This window comes from Dasypus novemcinctus, chromosome 3 (genome assembly GCF_030445035.2).
Source record: "Dasypus novemcinctus isolate mDasNov1 chromosome 3, mDasNov1.1.hap2, whole genome shotgun sequence".
NCBI lineage: Eukaryota > Metazoa > Chordata > Mammalia > Cingulata > Dasypodidae > Dasypus > Dasypus novemcinctus.
In genome coordinates this window covers 138,359,466-138,385,052 of record NC_080675.1, presented here as the reverse complement: position 1 = coordinate 138,385,052, position 25,587 = coordinate 138,359,466, and the positions used below count along the sequence as shown (strand labels likewise).

At 39.9% G+C, this 25,587-nt stretch overlaps 1 protein-coding gene and 1 pseudogene across 2 annotated transcripts in view; one reads left to right on the top strand and one right to left on the bottom strand.

The window, feature by feature from the left end:
- CIAO2A (cytosolic iron-sulfur assembly component 2A) overlaps positions 1–12,946 on the top strand; it is a 74,735-nt gene extending 61,789 nt beyond the window's left edge. For both annotated transcript variants that reach the window (XM_004466659.5, XM_058294325.1), the window contains one exon: positions 12,471–12,946. In XM_004466659.5, coding sequence (XP_004466716.1) covers positions 12,471–12,568 — 98 coding nt within the window. In that variant the 3' untranslated portion in view covers positions 12,569–12,946. The remainder of the gene's footprint in view (positions 1–12,470) is intronic.
- Positions 12,947–23,790: 10,844 nt separating this feature from the next.
- On the bottom strand, positions 23,791–24,660 carry LOC101426459 (14-3-3 protein zeta/delta pseudogene; annotated as a pseudogene).
- Positions 24,661–25,587: the final 927 nt, after the last annotated feature.

The following is a 25,587-nucleotide window of genomic DNA, read 5'->3' as shown; positions in this document are numbered from 1 at the left end:
TAAAGTCAGTAGATCACACAAAAACATCAGTAGGGTTTTGATAAAAGGCATGGCAAATGGAAGAGTTGGAGGTTTTTGATGTTGGAGTTTGATGCTGAAGTCTTATACTGGAGCCCCAGGAAGTAAACACACAGAGAAAAGAGAAGCAAGCCCCAGGAAGAGAGGAATCCTGAGCCTGGAGAGAAACAAACCCTGGGAAGAGAGGAACCCTGAGCCCAGACAGAAGCAAGACCGGGAAGAGAGGAACCCAAGAAGCCTCAACCCTTGCAGATATCAGCAGCCATCTTGCTTCAACACGTGAAAATAGACATTAGTGAGGGAAATAACTTATACTTTATTGCCTGTTATCGGTAAGTTCCCACCCCAAATAAATACTTTTTATAAAAGCCAATAGACTTCTGGTATTTTGCATCAGCATCCCTTTGACTGACTAATATAGTAACTCTATTCTTTATTTCGTATAAAATTTAGAATATAATTGAATAAGAAACAATCACATTTCTATGTTATCGACACACAAAATATAAAGAGGTAATGTGTGACAAAAACTACATAAACAGGAGAAATAGAGTGGGAGTGGTATCAGAGCAAAGGCTGTGGATGTTAATGAATTTAAGTTCCTATCATTTTGAAATAATAGGTTATAGGCTTAGATTGTTTGAATCAAACCAAGGTAACTACAAAGAAAGTATTTAAAATATATATGGAGGGAAGCAGACTTGACCCAGTGGTTAGAGCATCCGTCTACCACATGGGAGGTCCGCGGTTCAAACCCCAGGCCTCCTTGACCCGTGTGGAGCTGGCCCATGTGCAGTGCTGATGTGCGCAAGGAGTGCCGTGCCACGCAGGGGTGTGCCCGTGTAGAGGAGCCCGTGCCACGCAGGGGTGTGCCCGTGTAGAGGAGCCCCACGTGCAAGGAGTGCGCCCCGTAAGGAGAACTGCCCAGGGCGAAAGGAAGTTCAGCCTGCCCGGGAATGGCACCGCACGCACGGAGAGCTGACACAACAAGATGACACAACAAAAAGAAACACAGATTCCCGTGCCGCTGTCAACAACAGAAGCGGACAAAGAAGAACACGCAGCAAATAGACACAGAGAACAGACAACTGGGGCAGGGGGGAAGGGGAGAGAAAAAATATATATATGGAAATGAGAAAGGCATCAATCACAAAACATGAACTATACATAAGAGAAGGCTGCAATAAAAGAAAGGAGAGACAAAAAGGATATAGTACATAGAAGAAACAAAGGCTTCAATAGTTGAAGTAAGTCCTGTCTTATCAGTAATTACACTGAATGTAAATGGATTAAACTCTCCAATAAAAAGATACAGGTAGGCAGAATGGATAAAAAAGCATGATCTAATTATATTTTGTTTATACAGTAGACTTACTTTAGACCCAAAGACACAAATAGGTTGAAAGGATGGAAAAAAATCTTCCATGCAAACGTTAACCAAAAGAGAGCTGGGGTAGCTATACTAATATTTGATAAAATAGACTTTAAGTCAAAACCTGTTAAAAAGACAAAGAAGGTTGCTATCTTTTAATAAAAGTGTCAGTCTACCAAGATGTAACAACTACATATATGCACCTAATCACAGTTAGCTGAGGGGAGATGTGCATTCCTCCACAATAAAAACTGGAGACGTCATTATACCACTTTCATCAGTGGATAGAACTAGACAGAAGATCAATAAGGAAACAGAAGATATGAACAGTACTATAAATGACCTTGATATAACTGACATATACGTAACTTAGAACCCCAAAACAGCAGATTACACATCATTCTCAAGTGCATATGGATTATTCTCCAGGGTAGACTATATATTAGGTTACAAAACTAGTCTCCTTAAGTTTAAAAAGATTGAGATTATACAAAGCATCTTCTCCAACAACAATGGAGTGAAGTTAGATATAAATAACAGAGGTAGAACTGGAAAATCCACAAATTTATAGGAATAAAGCAGCACCATCTTAAACAAACAATGGGCTAGAGAAGAAATCACAAGGAAATTTCTTGAGACAAATGAAAATAAAAACGCAGCATACCAAAACTTATGGGATGCCACAAAAGCAATGCCCAGATGGAAATTTGTAGCTCTAAATGCTTATATTTTTAAAAAAAGACTTCAAATCAGAAGCCTAACCTCAAAACTGGAAGAACTAGAAAATGAAGAGCAAACTAAACCCAAAGTGAATAGAAGGAAGGAAGTAATATGGTAGAGGTAAATGAAATAGAAAACAAAAAAACAAGAGAATCAACAAAACCAAAATTTGGTTCTTTAAAAAAAAATTCAATGAAATTGACAGACTTTTAGCTAGACTGACAAAGAAAAAAAGAGAGAAGATACAAACAATGAAAAGAGGTAATGAAAAGAGGTAGGTACACTACTGACCCTAAGAAAATAAAAAAGGCTATAAGAGGATAGTGTGAACAATTCTAGATCAACAAATTATATACCTAAAAGAAATGGACAAACTGCCTATACTGACTGAAGAAGAAACAGAATACCACAATGGCCCAATAATTTGTAAAGAAATTGAATCAGTAATTTAAAAAATCTCCCCAAGGAAAAGCCCAGAACCAGATGGCTTCACTGGTCCAAACATATTAAGAAGAATTAACATGAATCCTGCTCAAATGCTTCCCAAAAAATTGAAGAGAAGGGAACATGTCCTAACTCATTCTATGATGCCAACATCACCCTCACAACAAAGCCAGATAAAAAAACCACAGGGAAAAAAAGTACAGAGCGATATAGATGCAAAATTCATCAGCAAAATAACAACACACTGAATCCAACAACACATTAAAAGAATTATACCCTATGATCAGGTGGGATTTATCCCAGAACTGTAAGAATGGTTCAATATAGAAAATCAATTAATGGAATACACCACATTAATAGAATGAAGGACATAAAACCCACATGATCATCTAAAAGGCAGAAAATACACTTGAAAAAACGCAGCAACCCTTCTTGGTAAAAACACTCAAAAAACTAGGAAATATCCTTAACATGATCAAGAATATATATATGTAAAACCATAGCTTGCATCAGACTCAATAGTGAAAGACTAAAAACTTTTCTCAGAAGATCAGGAACAATACAGGGATGCTCACTGTTGTCATTGTTATTCAACATTGTTCTGGAAGTTCTAGCTAGAGCAACTAGGTAAGAAAAATAAAGGGAATCCAAACTGGAAAGAAAGGAAGAAGTAAAACTTTCCCTGTTTGCAGATGACACGATCCTATATACAGAAAGTCCTGAAAAATTCATGACTGAGCTTTTAGAACTAATAAATGAATTGAGCAGAGTGGTGGAGTACAAGATCAACAAGCAAAAATCAATATTGTTTCTGTACACTAATAATGAACAATCTAAAGAGGAAATCAAGAAAACAATTCCGGGAAACGGACTTCGCCCAGTGGTTAGGGCGTCCGTCTACCACATGGGAGGTCTGTGGTTCAAACCCCCGCCTCCTTGACCCGTGTGGAGCTGGTCCATGCGCAGTGCTGATGCGCGCAAGGAGTGCTGTGCCACGCAGGGGTGTCCCCCGCGTAGGGGAGCCCCACGCGCAAGGAGTGCGCCCCGTAAGGAGAGCCGCCCGGCGCGAAAGAAAAGTGCAGCCTGCCCAAGAATGGCGCCACCCACACTTCTCGTGCTGCTGACGACAACAGAAGTGGACAAAGAAACAAGATGCAGCAAATGGACACAGAGAACAGACAACCGGGGGAGGGGGGGATTAATTAAATAAATAAATCTTAAAAAAAAAAAAGAAAGCAATTCCATTTACAAAAGCAATGAAAAGAATCAAGATCTAGGAATAAGTTAACCAAGAATGTAAAGGACTTGTACATGGAAAAGTACAAAACATTGCAGAGAGAAAATAAAGAAGACATAAATATATGGAAGGACATTCCGTGTTCATAGATTGGAAGACTAAATATTGTTAAGAAGTCAGTTCTACCAAAAGTGATTTACAGATTCAGTGCAATCCCCATTGAAATTCAAACAGCTTTCACAGACGTGGAGAAGCCAACCATCACATTCATAGGGTAAAGGGTGCCAACAACCAAAAACACACCGGGGAGGCGGGAGAGTAAGAGAACTTGTACCTTCTGATTTAAAAACAAATTACAAAGTCACAGCAATCAAAGCAACATGACTCTAGTACAAGGACAGACTATAGACCCATGGAATCAATTTGAGAGTTCAGAAAAAGAGTGATTTGAAAGAAGATGGCAGATAAGAGAGACACAGGACTCACTTTTCCCCCCAGAAAACAGAAGACAGGCAGAAACGGCTTAGAAAAAATGTTCCAGGGTTTAGGACACCAGGGGAAGGCTGGACACCACCCAAAAGACAGAAGGCCACAGGAAAAAAAATATTGATGGAAAGACTGTGAGTAGAAGCTGCAGCTATAGCCACTGGCATCCCCCCCCCCCCCCCCCCCCCAAGCAGAGAGCTTTGAATTCTCTGATGACTGACTGGTGACTACAGACGGGGACACAGGGATTCACCTTCCCAGGAAATGGTAGAGAGGGGGATGCAGCCTAAGGCTGATTCAGCTTTTAGCCAAGTTTGGTCTGCTGTGTCCCACAATCACTTCCAGGCCAGGTGGGGCCACACCATTGTTTGCCTTGGGAGCCAGCACAGGACTAAAGAGATCCGACCCTCTCATTCAGCCTTCCTACCGACAGGGACTGATTGTTGAGGACACAGAGGGGAGTGGAATTATTTCTTACTCAAGAAAAGGGAGGGGACTGCCAGCAGTGATTGGAGAACAACCTCTGAGAAAGTTAAATTACAAGACTCATCCTCCAGGCAGCAACCTCTGTCACATTGATCTTGTCCGTGTTGCAGCAAACATACTCTGACCAGACATTGAACTGAGAGAACTGCTGAAGAGCACCGTCCCCTGGAAGACCAAAGAATTACATGTGAGGAAATTAAAAGTAAATAAACAAGAGAGGCTTTTTCTGGCCTTTATAACCTCACTCTCCAAGGCCCTAGGAAGCAGGTCTGCAACCCATTACTAGGTCCAAAGCCCAGATTTGAGCAACTATCAGGGATAATCCTAAAGAGCCAGAACAAATTGAACCAAGAAACAAAGTATGACAGTAGCACAAAGCCTCCTGCTAATAAATCTCTACGAAAGAGAGAGAAATTGAGCATCTGAGTAAGCTCACCACCCTAATCAGATGCCTAGACATCAGCAAAAAATTACAAACCCTACTAAGAAAATGAAAGAAATAGCCCAGGAAAAGAAATATATCAAAGCCCCAGAAGAGACACAGGATTTTAAACAACTAATCACTGAGATACATGCAAATTTCCAAAATCAAATTAATGAGTTGAAAGACAATATAGCCAAAGATACAGGACATCAAGAAGACAGTGAGGGAAACGGACTTTGGCCCAGTGGTTAGGGCGTCCGTCTACCACATGGGAGGTCCGCGGTTCAAGCCCCGGGCCTCCTTGACCCGTGTGGAGCTGGCCCATGCGCAGTGCTGATGCGCGCAAGGAGTGCCCTGCCACACAGGGGTGTCCCCCGCGTAGGGGAGCCCCACGCGCAAGGAGTGCACCCATAAGGAGAGCCGCCCAGCGCGAAGGAGGGAGCAGCCTGCCGAGGAACGGTGCTGCCCACACTTCCCATGCCGCTGACGACAACAGAAGCGGACAAAGAAACAAGACACAGCAAAAAGACACAAAAACAGACTACCGGGGGAGGGGAGGGGAATTAAATAAATTTAAAAAATAAAAATAAAAAAAAATAAAAATAAAAAAAAAAAAGAAGACAGTGAAGGAGCACAAAGAAGAATTTGAAAACCTGAATAGCAAAGCTATGGAGCTCATGGAAAATGAAAGGAACGATAGGTGAGATAAAAAACACATTAGAGGCATACAACAGCAGAGTCAAAATGACAGAAGAAAGAAGTGATACAGAAGACAGAACAGCTGAAATTGAAGATAGGAGAGAACTGGAAAAAATTGAGCAGGGTGTCAGGGAGTTGAATGATAACATAAAATGCAACAACATATGTTTCATGGGGTTTCCAAAGAAGAGAAGGGAAAAGGGGCAGAAAGAGGATTTGAGGAAATAATGGTCATTAATTTCCCAACTGTCATGAAAGAAATGAACTTAATATCCAAGAAAGTGCAGCATATCCTGATAAGAATAAATCTGAATAGTCCTATGCCAAGATACATACTGTACTACTCAGATGTCAGACATCAAAGATAAAGAGAAAATTCTGAGAACAGCAAAGGAGATGCAAATCATGACATACAATGGATGTGTAGTAAGAGTTAGTGTGGATTTCTCATCTGAAATCATGGAGATGAAAAGACAGTGGTATGTACAGTTAGGATCCTGAGAGAGAAAAATTGCCAGCTGAGACTTCTTTGTCTGGCAAAATTGTCCTTCACATATGAAGGAGAGTTTAAAACATTCACAAACAAACAGAAATGAAAATATTAAAAGGAGGCTTACAGCCTGAAAGAAAATCACACGAAAGGGAAGCAAATGTGGCTTAGGCAGTTGGGAGACCATCTCCCACATAGGAGATCTGGGTTCAGTTCCTGGTGCCTCCTAAAGAAGACAAACAAAAAATGAGCAAAAACAATGAGCAGACACAGACTAATGAGCAAAAACAACAAGCAAGATTGCCAGCAAACAATGAGCAGACAGCAAGCAAAAGCAAACGAGCAGGGAGCAGATGTGGCTCAAGCAGTTGGGTGCCCATCTCCCACATGGGAGGTCTTGCATTCAGTGCCTGGTGCCTCCTAAAGAAGAAGCAAAACAGACAACAAGCAAAAACAACAAATAAACAGACAAGGGAGCCATCTTGGGGAGGGATATAGACATGAAAGCAAGTCTTGGTGGACTTGCTAGAAGTTCTGGGTAGAGCAATGGGGCAAGGAAAAAAAAAGAGGCATCCAAACAGGAAAAGAGGAAGTATAACTCTCATTATTCATGGATGATATGATCTTATATTTCTGAAAATCTGAAATGTCTATAACAAAACTTCTTGGGATAATCAATAAGTTCAGCAATGTGGCAGGATATAAAATCAACGTGAAAATTAGCAATGTTTCTTTACACTAGTATTGAACAATCTGGAGAGGAAATCTGGAAAAAACTCCATTTACAATAGCAAGAAAAAGTCTCAAATCCTAGGATTCCACTTAACCAAAGAATTACAGGACCTATAAGCAGAAAACTACAAAACAATGCTAAAAGATATCAAAGAAGACCTAAACAAATGGAAAGACATTTTGTGTTCATGGATTGGAAGACTGAATATTTTGAAGATGTCCATCCTACCCAGAATGATTTATAGATTCATTGCAATACTGTTCGAAATCCCAACTGCCTACTTTACAGAAATAGAAAAGGCAGTTACCAAATTTATTTGGAAGGGAAGGTACACTTGACTAGCCAAAAGCATTTTTAAAAAGAAGACCAATATGGTCAGACTCACTGCCTGACCTTGAGACATATTCCAAAGCTACAGTGGTCAAAAAGCATGGTATTGGCCTAAAGATAGACACCTTGGTCAGTGGATTAGAATTGAGAGTCTAGAAATAAACCCTCACCTCCTCAACCAACTGATTTTGACAAGAGCACATTACTGAAACAAAACAGTCTCTTCAACAAATGGTGCTGGGAGAATGATATTCATTACCATAAGAATGAAAGAGGATAAATATAAAAGTCATGACTATAAAACTATTAGAAAAAAATGTAGGGAAACATTGTCAACATCTTGTGATAGATGGTAGTTTCTTGGATCTTACACTCAGAGCACAAGCAACAAAAGAAAAAACTAGATAAATGGGATTTCCTCAGAATTAAACACTTCTATACCTCAGAGAAATTTGTGAATAGGGTAAAAAGGCAGCCTACTCAATGGGAGAAAATATTTGGAAACCACATATCCGATAAAGGTTTAATATCCATGAACTATAAAGAGATTCTACAACTCAGCAATAAAAGACAAATGACTTGGTTAAAAACTGGGCAAAGGGCTTGAATAGACATTTGTCCAAAGAAGAAATACAAATGATGAAAAAAACGTGAGAAAATGTTCAACATACTAGCGATTAGAGAAAGGCAAATCAAAGCTACAATGTGAAAGCTACATTTCACACCTATCAGATTGGCTAATACAAAAAAAGACAAAAAAACCTACAAGTGTTGGAGAGGATGTGGAGAGATAGGAGTGCTTATTCACTGTTGGTGGGAGTGTAGAATGGTGAAGCCACTGTGGAGGACTGTTCGGAAGTTACTGAAGAAGTTGAATACAGATTTGTCACGTGACCCTGCAATGCCCCTACTAAGTATATACCCAGAAAAACCGAGTTACATAAACCTATCTGAACAATGATGTTCATAGCAGTGTCATTCACAGTTGACAAAATATGTTAACAACCTAGGTGTCCATCAACCTATTAATGGATAAACAGACTGTGATGTATTCACACAATGGAATGTTACGCAACTATAAGAAGAAGTGAAGTCATAAAGCATACGAGAACATGGATGAACCTGGAAGACAAGTTCACTTGTTGAGTGAAGCAAGTCAGACACAAAAGAACAAATACTGTATGATTGCCCTTTTATGAACTAAATATATGTGTAAACTCATAGAGTTAATAAGTAGAATATGGGTCACCAGAAAATAGAATGAGGTTAGCGAATGGAAAGCTATGGATTAATATGTGCAGAAACTGGTAAAATGGTTCTTTTTTAATCTTTGAGAATGATACAGTGAAAGCATATCATAGTGTTTGTAACTAGCAGTGCTATTTTATGGGTATGACTGGTTGAAAGGGAAGACTAAGGTCTTATATATTACTAGAAGGAAAGATAAAAGAATGTAACATGGGACTCTATTGCATAGTAAAACTTCATGTGAAATATGAATATGTGTAATATTGCACATATAAGCCTGTTTTTCTTTGAAACAGAAAAAATGTATGTTAATATTACAAGAGTTAATATCAGGCAAAAAAGAAAAGAAAAACCATTATGCTACATGAAAGAAACCATACACAAAGGACTATATATTGTATGATTTCATTTAAATAAAATGTAGATATAAGTCAGTTTATAAAGATGGAATTCGATTTGTGGTTATGTCGCGCTAGGGAAGGATAGAGGGGTGGAGAGGTGACTGCTAAGGGGTGTGGAGTTTTTCTTTTTGAAGTAATTAAATTGTTCTAAAATTTGGGGGATGATTGCACAACAATGTGATTATACTAAAAGCCATTGATTGTACACTCTGGGGGAAAGAAAAGTTCACACACCAAAGCATTAGTTCACAAATTCAGAACCAGGAATTCAATAAAATAATAGAAATGACAAGAGAATCAGGCAGAACACTCAGGAAGGAAAACAAAAAGCACTATGTTCAGAAACAGAACTGTGACCTCATCCTTTATCTTGAACCAACAGCCTAAAATGCAAAATTTGTAGGAGAAATCTTCATTTCATAGCAAGGAACATGATTAGTAACTATTGCTAATCTGTATTCCCCATACATCAAACAGTGTAGCCATACTTTATCCATTATAGAAATTGTATGCTTTGTGATGATCATTAATATCCAGCTTAGTATTTTAAAATGTACTAATAAAAAAAATCATAAAGCAAAAAAAAAAAAAAATTAATGATTTGAACAGAGAGGTTCATTTTGTACCTTCAAGGAATTTATACCCATTTTCACCTTCCTCTGCTTAAAAAAAAAGGAAGAAGAAAAGTAAAAAATGCTGTCTTATATTTAGAAAGGTTTTCCCAAAAGAGAGCACAATATCTAAAGTCTCTCCATAAAAAATATAATTTTTAAAAAAGTAAACCCCCACCCTTATGGTCAGTTGATTTTTTTTTTTTTTAAGGTATAAGGGCCAGGAAATAAATCCATGACCTCATATATGGGAAGCTGGCCCTCAACCGCTGAGCCACATCAGTCCCCCTGAGTTGGTTTTTTTGTCTGTTTGCTTGTTTGTTTTTAGGAGGTACTGGGGACTGAACATGTGGACTTTACATGTGGGAAGCAGGTGCTCAACTGCCTGAACCACATCCATTTTCTGTTTTTTGACCAAAGTGCCAAGCCCACTCAATGTAGAATGAATATTCTTCAAAAATGTTGCTGGTAGAACTGGATGTCTGTATACAAAAGAATGAAGGTGAACTCCTACCGTATACCACATACAAAAATTAATTCATAATGGATTAAAGACGTAATAAAAGGACAAAACTTTAAAACTGCTTTAAGAAAATTTGGAAACATCTTCCAGACTTTGCATTAGGCAGTGGTTTCTTAGAATTTATACTGAAAGCACTAGGTACAAAGAAAAAATGAAAAATGAGACTTAATTAAATTTAAAACTTTTGTGCATCAAAAACTCATAATGAATGTAAAAATCTATAGAATGGGAGAAAATATTTTGAAATTACATATCTGGTAAGGGTTTAAATCCATACTGTCTAGTGGAATCCTATAATGCAACAACAGAAAGACAATCCAATTTAAAAATGGACCCAGGTTTTGAATAGGCATTTCTCCAAAGAAGATATTCACATGGCCAGTTAAGCACATGTTCAACATTATTAGCTATTAAGGAAAGCAAATCAAAATCTGAATGTGATACCATTTCACAGCCACTAGAATGGCTATTAAAAAATGGAAAATAACAAGTGTTGGAGAGGGTGAAGAGAAATAGAAACTCTCATTCATTGTCTGTAGGAATGTAAAATGGTGCAACTGATGTGGAAAACAGTTTGATAGTTCCTTGGGAAGTTAAGTGTAGAATTACCATATGACCTGGCATTCTTGCCTCCAGGTGTATATCTAAAAGAATTGAAAGCAAGGACTTGAACATAGTTGCATACCGATGTTAGCCATATCATTCACAGTTGCTAGGATGAAAGCAGCACAGGTGTCACATCAACAAATGAATGGATAAACAAAAAGTGGTATATACGTTCAGTGGAATATTATTTGTCTGTAAAAAGGAATGAATTTTGATGCATGCTGAGAGCACACATCCTTGAAGACAGCAAGTTGAGTAAAATAAGCCAGACATTATGACCAATACTGTATGATCTCATTTATACAAAATAAGTAGAATATGCAAATTCATAAAGTCAGAAACTAGAATATAGGTTATGGCGGCTGGGTTGGGGTGAGGAAGGAGGCACAATGTTTCAGTGGTACAGAGTTTCTCTTTGGAGTGATAGAAAAATTTGGCAATGGATTGCAGTAATGGAGGCACAACTTGCTGAATGTAATTAACACTGCTGAATTGTATATTTGAAAGTGGATAAAATGCAAAATTTTAGGTCGTATGTAAGTTATCAGAATATCTAAAAAACCCATAAACCTGTAAAACTCAAAGAGTAAAACCATGGACAATGGGTTATAGTTAATAGTGTAATTATAGTAATATTTTTTCTACAAGTAACAAAGGTACCACACTAATGCAAAACGTTAATAATAGCCAAAATGAGGGAAGCAGACTTGGCCCAGTGGTTAGGGCGTCCGTCTACCACATGGGAGGTCCACGGTTCAAACCCCAGGCCTCCTTGACCCGTGTGGGGCTGGCCCATGCACAGTGCTGATGCACGCAAGGAGTGCCGTGCCATGCAGGGGTGTCCCCCGCGTAGGGGAGCCCCATACGCAAGGAGAGCTGCCCAGCACGAAAGAAAGCGCAGCCTGCCCAGGAATGGCGCCGTACACACGGAGAGCTGACACAACAAGATGACGCAACAAAAAGAAACAAAGATTCCCATGCCGCTGACAACAACAGAAGTGGACAAAGAACACGCAGCAAATAGACATAGGGAACAGACAACTGGGGCTGGGGGCAGGGGAAGGGGAGAGAAATAAATCTTAAAAAAAAAAAAAAGTCAAAAATGATTGTTGGAGGTGTATATGAGAACTGTATATTTTCTGCATGATTTTTCTGTAAACCTTCAACTACTCTGATAATTTTAAAAGATGCTAAGCTATCATTCAGCTGTGAAAAAAAGTACTCATCCCTTTGAACTAATACATCCGCTTTCAGGAATTTATCCAAAAAGATGGTTATATGCCTTGTTGTTGTATAGTCTTCATAATTAATTTAGAACATTTATAGTTTTTCCTATTTTAAATAACCATAGTTTTGAAAATATACTTAAGGGTATAATGCATCAATTTTCAAAATTGTATTTGTTCCTAATGTAACTATATGAAAAAATAGATATGAACAAAGACTGGAAAGAAAGAAATGAAAATATTTGTGGTAGAGTAGTAGGATTTTAAGGGATTTTTTTTCTCTAAGTCTGCCTTCCAGATGTTGGAAATTGCATTATAAGTAATTAACCAAAGCCAGCTTCATTCAAATTCTTGAAAAGACTATCACTATATATTGACATAGTTCTGCTGCTAACTTTTGTCTGTGTGTTTTGCAGTCAACAAGCAGATAAATGACAAAGAGCGAGTGGCAGCTGCAATGGAGAACCCCAACTTACGGGAAATCGTAGAACAGTGCGTCCTTGAACCTGATTAATAGTTGTTTTAAGAGATACTGAACTGTAATTGTTTGATATATTTGTTTAAACTCTTTGTAAAATGTAAAAGACTCATGTTTAATAACTAGGTGATTTGTACCTCAAAGCATTTTTTAAAGGATTATTTCCAAGCAAGATTTAATTATAATGTAATACCTAGTTTGTTCAATGTACAACATTCTCAGGATTTGTAACACTTAGGTATTCAGACAGAGGAATATTTTCTAGTTATAATGTGAAAGGTGAGTTGCTATTTTTCTGAAGCCCATTCTGATACAACTACTTTTCATGTCAAATATCTACTGTGCCCAAATGTATTCAATTTAAATCATTACTCTGTAAAAATAAATAAAAGAGATGATTCTTGTATTGATTCACCTGAGAATATTTTTATTGAACTACAAATTTCACTGTGAATGTAAATTCCTAAAAAATATTTCTAAAGCTTTAATTTTGCTTATTAATATATAGAATTAGAGATCTGAAAATCAAAAGGGACCTTTAAGAGATCATCAGGCTCAAGTGGTTGAGCACCCACCTCCCACATGTGAGGCCCAGGTTTGTTTTCCTCCTGAAGAAATAGAAACAAACAATATGCAAAAACAAATGATAAAATCCCAGGGAAGCCCACGTGGCTCATTGGTTGAGTGTTGGCTTCCCACAGGCAAGGTCCTGGGTCTAATACTCACCCCCAGTGCCTCAAAAAAAAATCATCAGGTGCAGGAGGGCCATATGGCATACCCAATTTGAAGATCAAGAAGTCTCCCAAAGAAGTTTTGATAAAGGCAGTCTAAATAAATATATGATCTGTTCTTTATTTGTACTTCGTTTGTTTTTTTAAAGGGACAGTGATCATTTGAAGTGTAATGGTGTGATAGGCAGTCTCCAAGATGGCCCCCAGTGATCCTTAACCTCCTGATATTCATTCCCTTGTATAGTTTTCTTCCATATTGAATCAGAGCTGGTTGGTGCTACCAAAAAAGTTTGACAGAAGTGGCAGTGTGTGACTTCTGAGGATAGATCATAAAAGGTCTTGCTGCTTGTAACTTGGTCTCTTGGATTGCTAACATTCTGCAGAAAGCCACCTGTAATGTCATGAGGACACTCAGGCAGCCCTGTGGAGAATCCTCTGTGGAACAGAGGCCATCCACCAACAACCATTAATTTGCCAGCCATGTAAGTGAGCCACCTTGGAAGTGATCCTTCAGCCTCAGTCTTCAGATAACTACAGCCCTAGCTGACATCTTGACTGGAACCTTGTAAGACCCTGAGTCAGAACTACCCAGTTAAGTCACTCCCAAATTCCTGACCTACAGAAACTGTGAGAAATAATGTTTTTTGTTGATTTATAGCCACTGTGTTGTGGGGTAAAGAATCCAAATGACTAATACCTACTACATTTAATAATATTTTAAATGAATTTGTATTTTATCAGTCATGATAGTACCTAAATACAAGTGAAAAACAGTATATATATTTACAAGATATATTATCTAACCCAGTTCTAGCAGGTATGGGTAAACGTTTTTGGAAAGGGGCCATAGTAAATAGTTTAGGTTTTATGTAACTATTTAACTCTGCCCTTGGAGCACGAAAGCAGCCGTGACTAAGTAAATGATTGAGAGTGACTGTGTTCCAATAAAACTTCATTTATGGGCATGGATTTGAACATCATATAATTTTCATATGTCATAAAATATTATTATTATTTTGATTTTTTCCACCATTTAAAAATATAAAATCTATTCTTAGCCACGGGCCATACAAAAGCAAGTGTTGGGTTGAATTTGATTTGTGGCCATTTGCTAAACCCTGATATATAGGAATGCTTCTTAACCTTTTTGGAAGATCTCAGATCCCTTTGAGAATCTGATAAAAGATATGAAGTGGACCTTTTCCCTAGGGGGGAAAAAGGCACATACACACAAAATTTTGCATATGACTTCAGGACATTCATAGACTCTCCAAGAGGTCCATAGACCCAGATTAATAACTCTGGTCCACAGACAATGCTGGCTGAGCATTTGGACTCCCTATTCCTTGAAATAACTCCTCAGGATCCCAGAAGTGCACAGACTTGGTCAGGAGCCACTACCTTCTTAGACCATAACAAATAATCTAGAAACTTCCTCAGCATCACTATGAAGCAACTACTTTGTTAACAAAACTGCAGAGATCTCTAATCATAATTAGGGAAGGACTGTTTGTTAGGAAGGGGAAGGATTACTATAAAAGTTGCATTCATAGCCAAATTGGGGTCCTCCTGTGTTATGGTAGTGGGGAAAAAGCTGGTGAACTGTGAAGGTTGAAATTTGTCACTGAATCATCACTTAATTGTAAATGTTCTATTTTTTAAGCCTGGGTACTGAGTTTTTGTTTGTTCCTTGTACCTTTTTGTATATATGAAATATTTTACAAGTAAAGATCTTTAAAAAGCCCTGACTGGGAAGTGGATTTGGCCCAACAGATAGGGCGTCCACCTACCACATGGGAGGTCCAAGGTTCAAACCCAGGGCTTCCTGACCTGTGTGAAGAGCTGGTGCACGTGCAGTGCTGATGTGCGCAAGGAGTGCTGTGCCATGCAGCAGTGTCTTCCCGTGTAGGGGAGCCCCACGCGCAAGGAGTGTGCCCCATAAGGAGAGCCATCCAGCATGAAAAAAATACAGCCTGCCCAGGAAAGGCGCCACATGGAGCCATACATGGAGAGCTGACGCAGCAAGATGATGCAACAAAACAAGACACAGATTCCGGGTGCCGCTGACAAGAATACAGCAGACACAGGAGAACACACAGTGAATGAACAGACAGCAGAAAACTGGTGTGTGTGGGATGGGGTTCGGCGAAGGGGAGAGAAATAAATAAAAGATCTTTAAAAAAATAAAAAAGCCCTGATTGTAGTCTGAGCCAGGGTTGTCACTGATTCTGGTTAGGCCTTTGGGCCAGGGGTGAACTTGATCTCCATGTGAACTTACTTGGGGCATATGTGGGGGAGAGAGGGCCATTGCTGTGTAGGCTGTGAGGGTCTCTGCAAGTACTGTAGGTATTGCATAGTCCCCTAATCCTCAGAGAGGAGATGATTTAGAGCATGAACCCTGGTGCCAAACTGCCACCTTCTTCAAATCCTGGAATTAACTCTCTATCTTAGTTCCTACATCTGTAAAATGGGGTTAATAAAAGCACCTACTTCATAGGGCTATTGTGAGGATTAAAGGAGGGAATGCTATAGAGTGCTGGGTACAATGCCTGAAACAGAGTAATCAGTGTTTGTTAAATAAAAATAGAGGAGGCAGACTTGGCCCAGTGGTTAGGGTGTCTGTCTACCACATGGGAGGTCCGCGGTTCAAACCCAGGCCTCCTTGACCCGTGTGGAACTGGCCCATGTGCAATGCTGATGTGTTCAAGGAATGCTGTGCCACGCAGGGGTGTCCCCCACGTAGGGGAGCCCCACACGCAAGGAGTGCTCCCCGTAAGGAGAGCTGCCCAGCACGAAAAAGTGCAGCCTGCCCAGGAATGGCACCGCACACACGGAGAAATGACACAACAAAGATGACGCAGCAAAAAGAAACAGATTCCCGTACTGCTGACAACAACAGAAGCGGACAAAGAAGACGCAGCAAGTGAACACAGAGAACAGACAACCGGGGTGGGGGAGGAGCGGAGAGAAATAAATAAATAAATCTTTAAAAAAAAAAAAACTTGTAACCATTCTGCACATTAAAAAAAAAAAGAGGAGAAGGATCCTGGGAAGATGGTATCAGAGTAGGTAGGCAGGGCTCAGCTCTCTTGCAAAAACAGAAGAGGAGGGGCAGAAACTGTCAAAAGGAATGGCTTTAGGAAGCTGTAGACCAGGAGAGTGCCACACACATCATCCAGGAGGGAGTGGGAAGAGAGAAATGAGGTGGAAAAGAAAACTGCATTACTAGATCCTATGGTTGGAAATGGTGTCCTTCCCATACCCTTGAGGTAAACAGTCTCCATAAAATCTGTGACTGACAGCAGCCAACTGAGTGAGGAATGGACATATTCCTTTCCAGGAAGAGGATGTAGCAGAAGGCTGAGTATGGTTTTTCTGCAGCGAGTTTAAGCAGCAGGACCTGACTTTGAATTAAAGCTCTAACTGGTTCAGAAACACATGCCAGGAGAGGTTAAAGAATCACCTCGTGGAACAGTTCACCAAAGAGTGCCATATGCTGCCAGGCCTGGAAAGGGAAAGAAAACAAAACTTTGGAGTCTCTCTTGTTCCTATCCCCAGACCCCACTTGGATCTGGTCTGCACCCTATTAGAGGGCCCCTGGCCCTGTTTGTTTTTTTAAAGATTTATTTTTTATTTCTCTCCGCTTCCCCCCCCCTCACCCAGTTTCTTCCCTCTGTCCATTTGCTGTGTGTTTTTCTGTGACCGCTTCTATCCTTATCAGCGGCACCAGGAGTCTCTGTTTCTTTTTGTTGCATCATCTTGCTGTGTCAGCTCTCTGTGTGTGCGGTACCATTCTTGGGCAGGCTGCACTTTCCTTTGCGCTGGGTGGCTCTCCTTACAGGGCGCACTCCTTGCATGTGCGGCTCCCCTACGTGGGGACACCCCTGCGTGGCAGGGCACTCCTTGCGTGCATCAGCACTGCGCACGGGCCAGCTCCACATGGGTCAAGGAGGCCCACAGTTTGAACTGCAGACCTCCCATGTGGTAGGCGGACACCCTATCCATTGGGCCAAGTCCACTTCCCCACTGACCCTGTTTTGATACAGGTCAATTTTAAAGTTTTAAAATAAGTTGAACCAAAAATCAAAGAAGAGCTGTGAAACAAAACCACTAGTTAAAAGAGAGAAATTGGTCAGAGTAAACTCACTAACATAATCAGATGCCTAGATATCAGTATAATATTACAGGTCATACTAAGTAACAGGAATATAGGACCCAGCCAAAGGAACAAATAAAATGTCCTGATGAGACATGGGATTTAAGACAACTAATTGATGATACAGATCTCCCAAATCAAATTAAGGAGTTGAAGGAAAATATGACAAAAGAGATAAAGGATATTAAGAAGACACTGAGTGACATGAAGAATTTGAAAGCTTGCAGAAAGTAACAGCATACAGAGAGAATTCTGAAAGCAAGAGAAAAGCAACTCATCATGTACAAGGGACACTCAAGACTGCCAATTTTTCTTCAGAAACCATGAAGGAGGATGTGGATGTGGCTCAAGTGATTGGGCTCCTGTCTACTACATGGGAGGTCCCTGGTTTGGTTTCCAGTACCTCCTAAAGAAAACAGTGAGCTGGCACTACCAGCTGGTGCGGCAAGCTGACACAACAAGATGACACAATGAGAGACACAACAAAGCAGGGAGCAGAGATTCCCAATGCCTCCTAAAGAAGACAAGCAAGACAGTGAACTGACACGAAGGGCAGGCATGGCAAGCTGAGGCAACAAGATGATGCAACAGGAGACACAAGAAGAAAAACACTATGAGAGACTCAAAGAAGGGAAAGGAGGTGTCTCAAGCAATTAGACACCTCCCTCTCATATCAGAGGTCACGGGTCTGCTTCCTAAAGAAACAAGGAAGATGAACAAACACAGCAAGTGCAAACAAGGAGGGGGTGGGGAGAAATAAATAAATCTGAAAAAAAGAAACCATGAAGGTGAGAAGGCAGTAGTATGATGTATTAAAGGTACTGAAAGAGAAAATCTGCCAGCCAAGAATTCTTTATTGGGCAAAACTGTCCTTTAAAAATGACGGTGAGTTTAAAGTTTTCACAGATAAACAAAAACTGAGTGTGTCACCAAGAGACTGGATTTACAAAAGATACTAAAGGAAGAACTGGGGAAGCAGATGTGGCTTAAGCAGTTGGGTGCCTTCCTACCACATGGGAGGTCCCAGGATCAGTTTCCAGTGCCTCCTAAAGAAGACAAGCAAGACAGGAAGCTGACATGATGGACTGGTGCAGCAAGCCAATGCAACAAGATGATGCAATGAAAAGACACATCGAGGAAACAAAATGAGAGACACAAGTGGGAGTGGAGGTGGTTCAAGCCATTGGGTGCCTCCCTCTCACACATGAGGTCCTGGATTTGGCTCCTGGTGCATCCTAAAAAAAAAAGAAGACTAGCACACAATGAACAGACACAGAGAGCAGACAGCAAGTGCAAAAACAGCAAGGAGGTTAGAAATAAGTAAAAATAAACCCTTAAAAAAAATTAAATGGAGAACTAGAGCCTGAAAGGTAGGTGCCCCCAAATACATGAGGCACACATTGGCAAAACTGAAAGGAGAAACAGATGTCTCTACAATAATAGTTGGAGACTTGAACACAGCACTCTCATCATTGGATAGAACATCTGGAAAGAGGATCAATAAGGAAACAGCTTAAAAATATGATACATGAACTAAACCTAACACATATATAGAACATCACACCCCAAAACGGCAGGATATACATTCTTCTCAAGTGCTTCTGGATCATTCTCCAGGATAGACCATATATTGGTTCACAAACAGGTCTCAATAAATTTAAAAGGATTGAAATTATACAAAACACTTTCTCTGATCATAATGGAAAGCAATAACAGGTGGAAAAAAGAAAAATTCATATATGTATGGAGATTGAACACCACACTCTAAAAAGTGAGTAAAAGAAGAAATTGCAAGAGAAATCAGCAAAAATCTTGAGATGAGTGAAACAAGAACACAACATTTTAAAACCTATGGAATACTGTAAAGGCAGCGCTGAGAGGGAAATTTACAGACCCCAATGCTTACATTAAAAAAGAAAAAAGAGCTAAAGTCAAAGACCTAAATTCACAACTGGAGGAACTAGAAAAAGAACAACAAACTTAATCCCAAAGCAAACAGAAGGAAAGAAATAACAAAGATTAGAGCAGAAATAAATGAAAGGGAGAACAACAACAACAAAATAGAGTCAACAAAACCAAACTTTGGTTCTTCAAGATTAGCAAAATTGACAAACCTTTAGCTAGCCTGACAAAATGAGAGAGAAAATGCAAATAAAATCAGAAATGAGAGGAGTATATTACTACTGACCCCATAAAGACAAAGGAGATTATAAAAGGATACTATGGGCAGACTTGGCCCAGTGGATAGGGCATCGTCTACCACATGGGAGGTCTGCAGTTCAACCCCCGGGGCCTCCTTGACCTGTGTGGAGGTGGCCCATGCGCAGTGCTGATGCACACAAGGAGTGCCCTGCCACGCAGGGGTGTCCCTGCGTAGGGGAGCCCCACGTGCAAGGAGTGCACCCCAGAAGGAGAGCTGCCCAGTGCAAAAGAAAGCAGCCTGCCCAGGAATGGCGCCACACACGGAGAGCTGACACACAAGATGATGCAACAAAAAGAAACACCGATTCCCATGCCGCTGACAACAGCAAATGGACACAGAGAGCAGACAATGGGATGGAGGGGGGGTGTGGGGAAGGGGAGAGAAATAAATAAAAAATAAATCTTAAAAAAAAATAAAGGGATACTATAAACAATTGTATGCCACCAAACTAGACAATGTAGATGAGTTGGGCAAATTCCTAGAAACACACAACCTACACTGACCTTAGAAGAAACAGATCTCAACAAACCAATCACAAGTAAAGAGATTGAAATGGTCATCAAGAATCTATCAAAAATGAAAAGCCCAGGACCAAATGTCTTCATAGGTGAGAAGATTTAATACTAGTCTTGCTCAAACTCTTCCAAAAATTTGAACAAGAGGGAATGCTACCAAGCTCATTTTGTGATGCCATCATCACCCTACTACCAAAGCAGCCAGATAAAAATTCCACACGCACACAAAAATGTAGAACAGTTTCTGTAATGAATATAGATGCAAAAATACTTAACAATATACTTGCTAATTGAATCCAAAAGCACATTAAAAGAATTAAACATCACAATCAATTACATTTTATCCCAGGTATGCAAGAGTAGTCAACAAAAGAAAATCAATCAGTGTAATATACTGTATTAATAAATAGAAGAAGAATCATATGATCATCTTGATTGATGCAGAAAAGGCATATGGCAAAATACAGCATCCTTTCTCGATAAAAAACACTCTGGGAGATAGGAATAGAAGGAAACTTTCTCAACATCATAAAGTGCATATATGAAAAACCCACTGTTAACATTTACTCACAATGAAAGGCTGAAAGCTTTCCTGCTACACTGGGAATAAGACAAGGATGCCCCATTGTCACCACTGTTATTCAGTATTGTGCTAGAAGTTCTAGCTAGAACGATTAGGCAAGAAAAATAAATAAAAGGCATCCAAACAGGAAAGGAAGAAGTAAAACTTGCACTATTTGCTGATGATATGGTCCTATACTTAGAAAAATCCACAATAAAGCTAATAGATCTAATAAACAAGTTGAGCAAAGTGGCGAGAAAGAAGATGCAAAATTAGTAGTGTTTCTTTACTAATGAGCAATCTGAGGAGGAAGGAAAAAAATTCCATTTTCAACAACAACTAAAATAATGAAATATTTAGTAATAAACTTAACCAAGGACATAAGGGACCTGTATCCAGAAAACTACAAAACACTGCTAAAAGAAATCAAAGATGTCCTGAATATATGGAAGGACATTCCATGTTCATGGATTGGAAGATTGAATATCATTAAGATGTCAATTTTACCCAAATTGATTTACAGATTCAGTGCAATTATAATTAAAACTTCCAACAGCCTTTTTTGGAGAAATGGAAAAGTTAATTATCAAATTTATTTGAAAGTGTAAGGGGACCTGAATAACCAGAAACATCATAAAAAGGAAAAACAAAATTGGAGAATTTTCACTTCCTGACTTTAAAGCATATTACTTAGCTGGAGTGATAAAAACAGCACAGTACAGACACAACAATAGACATATTGACTAATAGAATCAAATTGAGAGTTCAGAAATAGACCCTCGCATCTATGGTCAACTAATTTTTTAAGACTTATTTATTTATTTATTTTTATTTCTCTCCCCTTCCCTCTCCCCAATTGTCTGCTCTCTGTGTCCATTCACTGTGTGTTCTTCTGTGTCCGCTTGTATTTTTGTCAGCTGCACCAGGGAATCTATGTCTCTTTTTGTTGCGTCATCTTGCTGCATCAGCTCTCCATGTGTGCGGTGCCATTCCTGGGCAGGCTGCACTTTTTTTGCCCTGGGCGGCTCTCCTTCAGGGGCGCACTACTTGCTCACGGGGCTCCCCTACGCGAGGGATACCCCTGTGTGGTAGGGCACTCCTTGCGCACATCAGCACTGCAGGTGGGCCAGCTCATCACAAGGGTCAGGAGGAACCTTGGACCTCCCATGTGGTAGGTGGATGCCCTATCCTTTGGGCCACATCTGCTTCCCGGTCAACTAATTTTTACAAGGCTGGCAAATTCTCCCAGCTGGGGCAGAACAGTCTATTTAAAAAATGGTCCTGGGAAAACTGGAAATCCAAAACCAAAAGAATGAAAGAGGTCCCCTATATCACCCCTTATATAAAAATTAACTAAAAATGGGTCAAAGACCTAAACATAAAAGCTAGAACCATGAACTTCTAGAAGAAAATGTGGAGAAACATCTTCAAGATCTTGTGGTAGGTGTGGTTTCTTAAGCCTTACACCCAAAGCATGAGCAACAAAAGAAAAATTAAAATAGATCAATGGGACCTCCTCAAAATTAAATACTTTTTTAAAAAAAGATTTATTTATTATTTTTTTTTAAAAAAAGATTTATTTATTTATTTATTTCTCTCCCCTTCCCCCCCCCCCACCTCAGTTGTCTGCTCTCTGTCTATTTGCTGCATCTTCTTTGTTCACTTCTGTTGTCAGTGGCACGGGAATCTGTTTCTTTTTGTTGCGTCATCTTGTTGTGTCAGCTCTCCGTGTGTGCGGCACCATTCCTGGGCAGGCTGCACTTTCTTTCGCACTGGGCAACTCTCCTTACGGGGCACACTCCTTGTGCATAGGGCTCCCCTACGTGGGGACACCCCTGCATGGCAGGGCACTCCTTTTGCGCATGAACACTGCACATGGGCCAGCTCCACACTGGTCAAGGAGGCCCAGGGTTTGAACCGCGGACCTCCCATGTGGTAGACGGACACCCTAACCACTGGGCCAAGTCCGCCGCCCAAGATTTATTTATTTATTTATTTATCTTCCCTCCTCCCCACCCACCCCGGTTGTCTATTTTGTGTGTCTATTTGCTGCGTCTTCTTTTTCCACTTCTGTTGTTGTCAGCGGCACCGGGAATCTGTGTTTCTTTTTGTTGCGTCATCTTATTTTTTTTGAAAAGTCCATTCATAAAACTTTCGTTCCACTTACATCAACTTAATACACGTATTCTTAACAATTATGCTTGGATTGTTCATGAAAATTTCATAAGACATTAAACAAAGCTAGCCATCATCAAGTTATTTCCCTGTTAACTATTTTTACAGCACATGCATGTTAGGCAAGTATAAAAAAAAAAAATCACAAAAGCAAAAAACCTAAAAAATGTTTAAATACATGGGTTTTTTTGTTTTACCGCTGTGCTTGATACACATGAAGTAATGGATATCAAGCAACTCATTTTTTACTGCATCATTACTTGTACATTTGTTCTTAGGTTGCCTAAAACATTTAAATACAAATAAAATGAGTGTAGCAAAAATAATGAAAGCAACAGCAGGTAACTTTACAAATAATGGAATGTGAACCGCCTGCCCTTCTCCAGAGTAAACTGGGTTGTAACTTTGTCTAAAAGGAACACTTCTGCAGCTGTAGTCAAAGGTGTGCACACTGAGATTGTGTAGTCCATAGATACACATGGTTCGACATGTAATATCCATGGGATATCTATTTCTACCACAGCCCTGAAAGTGCTACAAACCTTAAAAGTACCCACAATAACTACATTGTGACTGGAACGAATTATCCCTTTTACCCCCCACCAGGACAAACCAATATGTAGGCAGTTTTCTTTGCTTAGACATGGAAGCAGTTTTAACACTGGCCTTTGTGAAGCCACAATGTACCCAAAGTACTAAGCCAAACATTGGTAACTTGTATAAAAATTCCACATCCCCATATTGGCCACCTCAAGATGAAAACAGATAATTCCCTAAATGTTAACTGGCCCTACTCCCCTAATATTAAACATAAAAACCACATGGGAAATACAGAAATTCCAATAGAAGTAACATAAACCTGTCATAAATCGTAAACAAAAAACTATTTGTGGGACAGCATGGATAACAAATGGTCTACTGTGTAAATTTTAGAATGAGGCAGACAAAGTTGGAAGGTCGGTTAATTTTCCCCTCCTTCTCCTGCTTCAGCTTCATCTCCTTGGGTATCTGATGTCCACAATGTCAAGTTGTCTCTCAGTAATTGCATTATTAGCGTGCTGTCTTTGTATGACTCATCACTTAATGTATCAAGTTCAGCAATGGCTTCATCAAAAGCTGTCTTTGCAAGAGAGCAGGCTTTCTCTGGGGAGTTCAGAATCTCATAATAGAACACAGAAAAATTAAGGGCCAGACCCAATCTGATAGGATGCGTTGGTTGCATTTCCTTTTTGCTGATTTCAAATGCTTCTTGGTATGCTTGTTGTGACTGATCCACAATCCCTTTCTTGTCATCACCGGCAGCAACCTCAGCCAAGTAACGATAGTAGTCTCCTTTCATTTTCAAATAGAAGACTTTGCTCTCTGCTTGCGAGGCATTGGGGATCAGGAACTTTTCCAAGAGAGACAGTACATCATTGCAGATATCTCTTAGCTCGGTCTCAATTTTCTCTCTGTATTCTCAAGCCATCTGCTGTTTTTTCTCAGCACCTTCCGTCTTTTGCTCAATACTTGAGACGACCCTCCAAGATGACCTACGAGCTCCTACAACATTTTTATAAGCAATGGAGAGAAGATTCCTCTCCTCATTGGATAATTCAGCTCCTTGCTCAGTTACAGACTTCATGCAGGCTGCCATGTCATCATATTGCTCAGCCTGCTCGGCCAGTTTGGCCTTCTGTACCAGCTCATTTTTATCCATGACTGGATGTTCTGGCTGGCACCGTCGGGCAGGGCCTGGGCTCGGAACCTCGGCTCCGGCCTTCCTCCTCCCGCCGAGCTGCTCTGCGGCCCCCGGCCCCTCCCACGTCATCTTATTGTGTCACCTCTCCGTGTGTGCAGCACCATTCTTAGGCAGGCTGCACTTTCTTTCGTGCTGGGCGGCTCTCCTTACAGGTGCACTCCTTGCGTGCGGGGCTCCCCTACACAGGGGACACACCTGTGTGGCACGGCACTCCTTGCACTCATCAGCACTGCGCATGGGCCAGCTCCACACGGGTGAAGGAGGCCCGGATTTGAACCGCGGACCTCCCATGTGGTAGACGGACGCCCTAACAACTGGGCCAAGTCCGCTTCCCAAAATTAAATACTTTTGTGCTTCAAAGAACGTTGTCAAGAAGGTGAAACAGCAGCCTACTTAATGAGGGTAAATGTTTGAATACCACATATCCAGTAAGAGTTTTATTTCCGTGCTTTATAAATAGATCATACAACTCAAAAAGAAAAAGAAAAGCAAACCAATTTACGAATGAGCAGAAGACTTGAATAGACATTTTTTCAAAGATGAAATATTAATGGCCAAAAAGCACATGAAATCCCTTTTTGAATTATATTCCTCCGCTAGGAATATATTCAAAAGAACTGAAAGCAGGGATATGAACAGACATTTGCACACCAATGTTCATAGCAACATTATTCACAATTGCGAAAAGGTGAAAGCAAACCAAGTGTCCATCAATAGATGAATGGGTGAATAAAATGTGCTTCCTAAAGCATTTATTTCTGGATCCACTTCTAGTGAAAGGCTTCATTTCAACTTATTTCCATCTGATCATCTATGTATGAATGATCTCACGCTTATGGATTCAATAAGGTTTTCAATGAATGAAAGCATTTGTATTTATCACTAATTAAAAATAAATCTGAAAATGGAAATATTTCCCTTTTTTTTAATGGTATTTCTTTTTTTTTTTTTTTTTTTTTTTAAAGATTTATT